At 55.2% G+C, this 8,354-nt stretch overlaps 1 protein-coding gene across 1 annotated transcript; it reads right to left on the bottom strand.

Moving 5' to 3' along the window:
• Nucleotides 1-433: 433 nt before the first annotated feature.
• Nucleotides 434-6,536, bottom strand: PAEP (progestagen associated endometrial protein). The gene is made up of 7 exons (XM_004048851.5): nucleotides 6,355-6,536; nucleotides 5,819-5,958; nucleotides 5,361-5,434; nucleotides 3,027-3,137; nucleotides 1,867-1,971; nucleotides 1,580-1,596; nucleotides 434-836 (listed from the first exon to the last, which is right to left on the bottom strand). The coding sequence occupies exons 1-6, from the start codon at nucleotides 6,448-6,450 to the stop codon at nucleotides 1,580-1,582; spliced, it is 543 nt and encodes a 180-aa protein (XP_004048899.1). The 5' UTR covers nucleotides 6,451-6,536; the 3' UTR covers nucleotides 434-836.
• Between the last annotated feature and the right edge of the window lie 1,818 nt (nucleotides 6,537-8,354).

Genomic DNA, 8,354 nt, shown 5'->3' with positions numbered 1-8,354 from the left:
CTTATATTTGCCTTGAAATCATCTCTTTTGGATTGTAAAAAATGTATTCTGGAGTCAAATAGCATAATCCATTATGACTCTTTTAATCTATTTTTTCTTAATCTGTGGTCATTGATACTTGCTGGAATTTTTTTTCCCAGGTGTTTCTGACAGGCGAGCTAAACCCCACCATGCCCACCCCTCCCCACCTTGGGGCACAGGTGCATGAATTTGATATGTTTCTCTGGTTTTGTCATTTTTGCTTCCATCTTCATTCTATTTTCTTACTTTCCTTATTCTAACGCTTTTTTTTCTAACAAGAGCTCATTACAGATTCATTGATTTTAATTATTTCTTGCTAACTCATTTCAGTATGAAAGACTACGAGTTTTCCTCTGGGCTCATCAATTCTGATATGAGTGTCCTGGTTTTATTTTTCTAGACATTTCACAAATTTGTGAAAGTGGACCCTTTTATTTTGTAGATAAGAAACTTGAGGTATTTTCTCCACCAGAAGCTGCCCATGGGTCTGTAGCAGCTCCGGTTCTGCCAGGCGGTGGCCTGGGCCTGCCCCGACCCCAGACCCTTGTCCCTGAATCCCACACCCAGCAGTGGCTGCGCATCCAGACAGGACATGCTCCAAGGGTTTATTAATAACCTCTGCCAGAGACTCTGCCCCCAGGGAGCAGCCTCCCCATGGCCGTGGTGCAGGTGTGCAGCAGGAAGGGGATGGCGACACAGATGATCACGTCATCGTCTTCTGAGCTGTGGATATTCTTTGACAGGGCAGGAGGAAGTCCCACTGCTCTGGAGGTGTGGAAGGGTGGGAGTCTGTTCTTCCTGGAGGTGGAGGCGAGCTGTTGGGTTTACAGGTCACTTAAGTAGAGTGAGGAAGAGCAGGGTGTTTCCGGGGAGCCCTGGAAGGACGTGGTGGGCTTGAGGACACCCCCTTAAAAATGTGGCACTGAAATCCCAGCACTTTGGGAGGCTGAGGGGGGCGGATCATGAGGTCAAGAGATTGAGACCATCGTGGCCAACATGGTGAAACCCCGTTTCTATTAAAAATACAAAAATTAGCTGGGCATGGTGGCACACGCCTGTGGTTCCAGCAACTCGGGGGGCTGAGCCAGGAGAATCGCTTGAACCCAGGAGGTCGAGGTTGCAGTGAGCTGAGATTGTGCCACTGCACTCCAGCCTGGTGACAGAGCGAGACTCCATCTTAAAAAAAAAAAAAAAGAATGTGGGACTGAGACCTGCAGGTCCCCAGCTTCTCATGCCCTTCCGTGTAACCATCCTCCTTCCTCCTATAGCCCCCACTATTTCCAACCAACACCCCGAACTCCAAAAGAAAGCATGAGGTCTGACTATAGGGCACGAGCCTGTGACTAATACAATGGCTGCAAGACACAGGCTGGGCTGGTGGATGGGGACGTCAGCAGCCTGGCTTTCTGGAATCACAAGACCAGACCCCAGTTCATTCCTGCAGGGTCAGCCCTGAACTGGACACAGTGGGGTCTGTCCCAGGGGCCCAGAGAGGCAGCCGCAGACAGTGGGCGAGGCTGATACATTACCCAGGAGGCAGGACCAGGCAGGAGCTCACCTAGAAACGGCACAGCTCTGTGGGAGGAGATGGGACAGTGGAGGTGTCAGCGAGAGAAGAGACAGCTGGGGACACAGCAGCCCCAGGGCTAGAGAGGGGGTGAAAAGATGGCGGGAGAGGGCAGGACCCCATCTCAGGGTGGCTCTGCACCCCAGGAGGCCGGGGGAGAACAGGGGAGGGGCCAAAAAGGAGTGACCTGAGTCCTACAGAGCCAGCAGGGGGCTCAGGCTGAGAAAGAGGCAGCTTCTCCTCCAGCTGAGGCTGGGCGTGTCCTAGGCAGAGCTCACCTTCCATCTGTTTCAAGTCCAGCAAGTACCATAGGTGCCTGGGCAGGGGCCTGAAAGCCCTGATGAATCCCTGCATGATCTCGTCATCCTCCACCAGGACTCTGGCTGTGAAAGAGGCTGGGTCAGTCCTGGGCCCCTGGGGCTTCCACGAGAGCTGGGGAGCTCCAGAGGCCTTGCCTGAGGAGGGAGGGCAGAGAAGGAGGCCCCAGTGCTCCGAGGTCTGGCAGAGTTTGGTCTGGAGTAGGTCCCTAGGGCGGTCTCCGGGGCTCTATCCACCTCGCCTCCAGGTTCCCTGTCCCCAGCTCCCACTCCTTGGCCCGGCCCCCTCTGCTCCGCTCTGGGCAGCGCTGGGGTCTGCACAGCTCAGGATGGTGTCTACAGCGTCACAGGAGAGCACAGTGCCTGGCTCCCCCAGTGCCCGGCTCTCACCAAGCATGGCTGAGGCTGATCAAGAAGACACCTGTGTGACCCCAGAGGAAACACTGCGCTCAGAAACATGGGGAAGGGCTGTGCCTATGTGGCTATTTTGGTATTCCAGGCCTTCGTTTGGTCGACAGCATCATAGGTTTCAGGGCGTTTCGACTGGACGTCCAGTGAGTATTAATCTTTCCACCAAGCCCAGCCCCTTGACTGGCGACCGTCCCACTGGCCCTATATCGGCTCCTTGCTTTGTCAGAGGACTCGATGAACCGCTGGAGAAAAACTCAGCCTGGCCGGGCGTGGTGGCTCACGCCTGTAATCCCAGCCCTTTGGGAGGCCAAGGTGGGTGGATCACTTGATCCAGGAGTTGGAGACCAGCCTGGCCAACATGGTGAAACCCCGTCTCTACCAAAAAATACAAAAATTAGCTGGGCATGGTGGCGTGTGCCTGTAATCCCAGCTACTCTGGAGGCTGAGGCATGAGAATCGCTTGAATCTGGGAGGCAGAAGTCGCAGTGAGCCGAGATCACGCCACTACACTCCAGCCTGAGTTATAGAATGAGACCCTATCTCAAAAAAACAAAGCAAACAACAAACAAATAAAAAAAACCAAGAAAGAAAAAATCAGCCCACAGGCACCGAGGTGGACAGGAAGCCAGTTGTCAGCTCCCCAGGGTTCCCAGCCACGGACGTAGCTGCTACCTCTCACCCATGTTGACCTCATGTGCTGTGAGACCCACCCAGGTACTGGCACATCATGCTCTGGATGGGGGTGGTGGTGTCCTTTAGGCAGAGAAACAGGAAATTGTCGTAGTCAGTATCGAGCAGCGTAGCCTCGTTCGCCACCGTATCTGGGGAAAGAAGAGAAGAACCAAAAGGAAGATGAAGCCTCCGTCTCAGCAGAGTCTTGCGCAGGTGTGTGGACGTCCCACCACACTAAGTGGCTTCCTCATCCACTGACACCATGGGACGTGGCCTCTGGTGTGGACCATGGTCAGGGAAGCCAGGGAGAAAAGGAGAGAAGAGGCAATGTGGAGGGCCATGGAGCCCCGGCTGAGGGGGAGAGGCCAGGTGTGCAGTGGGGAGGCAGACACGGCAGGCAGGGAGGCTGTGACCTGGAGAGACTCCAACTGAGAAGTCACGTACGGGTGAGGATGGCGGGAGACGGCACAGGAACAGGGCATGGGGGTGGGAAGAGGGAGAAGAAATGGACCTTGGAGAGTGGCTCCATTCCGGGGAGGGCAAGCAGGGTCAGAAAGGCCTGAGGCAAGTCCCAAGCATGAGAAGCAAACTGTATTTGCTGGGAAAATGTGCCCATGAGGGGATAAGAGACCCCAGACCCTGACCACCTCTGTCTTTTTAAAAAAATAATAATTAACAAAATAGAACAAAATGTTGCAAATTGTTAGGAAGAATTCAGTGGAGCAAGGACATGCTGTAAGCCCCTCTCTCTTCCCCCAAAGAGGCCTGGGAGCTCAGCCTAAGACCAGAGCTGCAGCTCCAGAGTGCACAGGAGGCAGCCAGGCCCATGGGAACAGCAGCCACTTGCCCACCTGCCCACCTGCCCACCTGCCCACCTGTTCACCTACCCACCTGTTCACCTACCCACCTGCCCACCTGTTCACCTACCCACCTGTTCACCTACCCACCTGCCCACCTGTTCACCTACCCACCTGTTCACCTACCCACCTGCCCACCTGTTCACCTACCCACCTGTTCACTTACCCACCTGCCCACCTGCCCACCTGTTCACCTGCCCACCTGTTTACCTACCCACCTGTTCACCTACCCACCTGCCCACCTGCCCACCTGTTCACCTACCCACCTGTTCACCTACCCACCTGCCCACCTGTTCACCTACCCACCTGCCCACTTGTTCACCTACCCACCTGTTCACCTACCCACCTGCCCACCTGTTTACCTAATCACCTGTTCACCCACCCACCTGTTCACCTAATCACCTGTTCCCCTACCCACCTGCCCACCTGTTTACCTACCCACCTGCTCACCTGCCCACCTGTTCACCTGGCCACCTGTTCACCCACCCACCTGTTCACCTACCCACCTGCCCACCTGCTCACCTAACCACCTGCTCACCTGCCCACCTGTTCACCTACCCACCTGTTCACCTAACCAGTTACTCACCTAGCCACCTGCCCACCTACCCACCTGTTCACCTACCCACCTGCCCATCTGTATACCTACCCACCTACCCACCTGCCCAGCTGCCCACCTGTTCACCTACCCACCTGCCTGCTTACCCACCTGCCCACCTACCCACCTGTTCACCTACCCACCTACCCACCTACCCACCTACCCACCTACCCAGCTTTTCACTTACCCACCTGCTCAGCAACCCACCTACCCACCTGCCCACCTACCAACCTGTTCACCTGGCCACCTGTTCACCCACCCACCTGTTCACCTACTCACCTGCCCACCTGTCCACCTACCCACCTGTCCACCTGCTCACCTACACACCTACCCACCTGCCCACCTGTTCACCTACCCACCTGCCCACCTGTTCACCTACCCACCTGCCCACCTGTATACCTACCCACCTACCCACCTGCCCACCTGTTCACCTATCCACCTGCCCACCTGTTCACCTAACCACCTGCTCACCTGCCCACCTGTTCACCTAACCACTTACTCACCTAGCCACCTGCCCACCTACCCACCTGTTCACCTACCCTCCTGCCCACCTGTATACCTACCCACCTACCTACCTACCCACCTGCCCACCTGCCCACCTGCTCGCCTGCAGCCTCCCTGGCCTTTTGTGAGGCCAGAGTGAACAGTGCACACAAAGCACCTGTCCCCTGTGCCTGGGCACAGTGCAGACCCACATCCAGTCACGTCATGCCAAGAATTAGTGCTTCCCCTGCCCTCCAGGTAAAAGATGCCTCTGGGGTCAGCATCAGGTTGACCAGAGTAAACACTCTGACTCCCTGAAGCAGAGAGAGTGGGGACAGGCCAGGCCCCACTCCCTCATGCCCCAGCAGAGCCGCCTCTGGGAGAGCGTGGCTAGCATGCCAGCACTGAGCCAGCCCTTGGGGCCTGGGGACGCTCACAGTTGATCTTGAACTTCTTTGGATTCTCAGTCTTCTCTCCAAGGACCTTCTTCTCAACACAGCTGTTGTTCTCCCTGAAAGGTGGTGACAATAGGATGAGTGGCCACTTGAATTGGAGTTGCCTTCACTGTCACTCCTAAAATCAGGTCACCGCAGGAACTTCCCCGGCCAAGGAGCACCGCAGCCTGCAGCCGCCCAGACCTTCTCCTCAGTCTGACCTGGGGCTGCACTGTGTGGTTGGCTGTTGGCCCAGAGCCTGGGGCAGGGGATCCAAGGGGACAGGGAACGTCTGGAGGCCTGGTTTTCCACCCCACCCTCATGGAAGGGCCACAGTGAAGCCCCTGGCTGTCAGAAAATGCCTGGGGCTGAGTCCAGCTCTGCCCAACCCACCCAGTCCTGGACCCCTGAGGGGGGAGACTGAGCCCCCGCCCAGCCCGTCTCAATGATGAGGAACCCACCATCTGTGCAGAACGATCTCCAGGTTGTCCTCGGGGGTGGGCCACAGTGAGGTGACGTGGACCCTCAGAGGGGCCTTCAGCGTCGCCATGAGGGAGATGTTGTTGGTCGCCATGGCCATGGAGTACCAGGTCCCTGCCAACTGAGGGGGCCTTGGGCTGCACGGCGGTCCCACCCCACCATGGCTCTCGTTGCACCCGGTGCAGGCGGGGCTGAGTCTAACTGGGATGGGTACAGTGAGCATTGGATGGTTGTCTGCTATCTACCAGATCCTGGGCTATGAAATTTCCTGTACTTAAAATGACCAGTCTGTGCTAACTCAGGAGTGTTCCAAAGTCCAAATAATGAGTCACCTAGGATGCTGGGAAACCAGAGAGGCCACCCTAAAGATGGAGAGCAGGGCTGAGGGCTTCCTGACGTCACGGCGTCCATTCTGTGCTTCCTGTAGGTTTCTGAGATCCTGGGCTTCCTGCCTGCCCGCAGCTCCCACCCACCCCAAGCCTCCCACAGTAAAGCGCCCGCTCCCCCAGCCTCAAACCTTTGGGAGCTCCAGGTCCTGCTGGGTCTGGGGGATGTCCATGGCCGGGACACCACAGACCAGGGCCACGCCCAGGGTGAGCAAGAGGCACTGCATGGCTACGGCTGTGGGTGGCTCTGAGCTCTGGAGCGAGAGGGATGCTGAGGCAGTGTGGGCTCAGGGGGCCTTATGTAGGAGGAGGGCAGACAAGAGCCCCGCCCACAGCCTCGCCATGTGATTCCTCGAACCTGTGACTCATCCTTGGCCCGTGGGCAGCTTCCTCCACTGGGGCAATGGGAGGCTCTTCCCTGCATCCACGCGGGAACCTCCTCTGTGTCCGGGCTGGGCAGTTCTTGGCAGGGCCTCAGGTGGGAGGGGCCTGGGTCGGGTCCAGGCTGGCAGCGGCAGGAGCACCTTCTGGGTCGGGGCTCCTGGACAATGTCGGGTCAGAGGCCAGCACAGAGGACAGCTGTGCCCAGGGCAGGAGTATGGCCTGTGGGGCAGGCAGAGGGCCTGAGAGCCCCATGGCTGCCCCAGGATGCCACAGACATCATGCCAGTGGGTGACTGACTGCACAGTCATAATCCTGACCTGTACCTTCCACTCAGCCATCCCCAGGTGTGCACACCTGTGTCCCTCAAACAGCCAGCCTCTGGACAGGTGCACACTGCCTGTTAGCACTGTTTCTCTCTGACTCACAGGCAAGACGGGGTGGAAATGGGAGGCAGTGGACTTTCAGACTTTGTCCTACAGTCTATATTGGATGCACTTTTTCCCACAGGGAAGCATCACTTTATAACTTACAATCAAGCCCACATCTCATTCCCTGGAGAGCACCTGAGTCCTGAGGCAAGACACGGGTGTCCACTCCCACTCCCCCATCCATCAGAGCAGGTCATTCCGGCCAGGGCAGCTAGGCAAGAAATGGTAACTAAAGGCAGGCAGATTGGAAAGGGGGAGGTATACCTGTCTCTATTCGCATATAACATCATTGCCCAGGTACAAAATTGCAAGAACTCTACAAAACCCCTCCTAGAACCGAGTGAGGTCAGCAAGGTCAATCGCACAAAAATCCACCGTGTTCCCACACAGTGTCAAGGAGTAGACAGAACCCGAAACTGGAAATTCAGGATTTGTAATCACACACACAGCATGTAGGCAAAAATCTCACCAAATATGGACAGGACTTAAACTCTGAACCCAAGGAAGGGAAATCAAAGACCTAAGGAAAAGGACAGGCACAATGTGTTCATGGGCTGGAAGCTTCAACACAGCAAAGATGTTAGCTCTTCTCAACTCAACCTAGAGATTTAATGCAATTCCTATCAAATTCTCAGCAAGATATTTTGTAGGTAGCTATAGACGTGTGTGTGTGTGTGTGTGTATGTGTGTGTATACACACACACATATATATATACATATATATATTTTTTTGAGGCAGAGTCTTGCTCTGTTGCCCAGGGTGGAGTGCCGTGGTACGATCTTGACTCACTGCAACCTCTGCATCCCAGGTTCAAGTAATTCTGCTGCTTCAGCCTCCAGAGTAGCTGGGATTATAGGCGCCCACCACCACACCTGGCTAATGTTTGTATTTTTAGTAGAGAGGGGTTTTCACTATGCTGGCCAAGCTGGTCTCGAACTGCTGACCTCAAGTGATCTGCTCACCTCGGCCTCCCAAAGTGCTGGAATTATAGGTGTGAGCCACCACACCCCACCGTATGTAGATATATAGAGAAATTTTTTTTTCTAAAATTTACATGTCAAGGCAAAGGAGCTATAATTGCTAAAGACATTTTGAAGAAGAATAAAGTATAAAGAGTTAGTCTACCCAAGTTTACAAGCACTATTATCAATAGTCACCAAGAGAGTGTGGTATTGGCAGAGAAATGGACACATAGATCAATGGGAAATAGAGAGTCCAAACATGGACTCACACACAACAACAACAGACCTTTAACAAAGCTGCAAGAACAGTGCGTGGGGGAAGTGTCGGAAAAGAGGGTCCCGGTCCAGACCCCAAG

The sequence above is a fragment of the Gorilla gorilla genome, chromosome 13 (assembly GCF_029281585.2).
Source record: "Gorilla gorilla gorilla isolate KB3781 chromosome 13, NHGRI_mGorGor1-v2.1_pri, whole genome shotgun sequence".
NCBI classification, from domain to species: Eukaryota; Metazoa; Chordata; class Mammalia; order Primates; family Hominidae; genus Gorilla; species Gorilla gorilla.
The sequence above is the reverse complement of the archived record's forward strand: the minus strand, read 5'-3'. Positions and strand labels throughout refer to the sequence as shown.

Bases quoted from the DNA above. Each gene is read 5' to 3' on its own strand.
- PAEP (XM_004048851.5), bottom strand. From the start codon at position 6,450: ATGCAGTGCCTCTTGCTCACCCTGGGCGTGGCCCTGGTCTGTGGTGTC. The intron at 5,435-5,818 runs GTGGGTTCCTCA...ACCACCTTTCAG, and splicing joins GAGATCGTTCTGCACAGATG to GGAGAACAACAGCTGTGTTG. The intron at 3,138-5,360 runs GTGAGCGTCCCC...TTCTTTCCCCAG, and splicing joins AAAGAAGTTCAAGATCAACT to ATACGGTGGCGAACGAGGCT.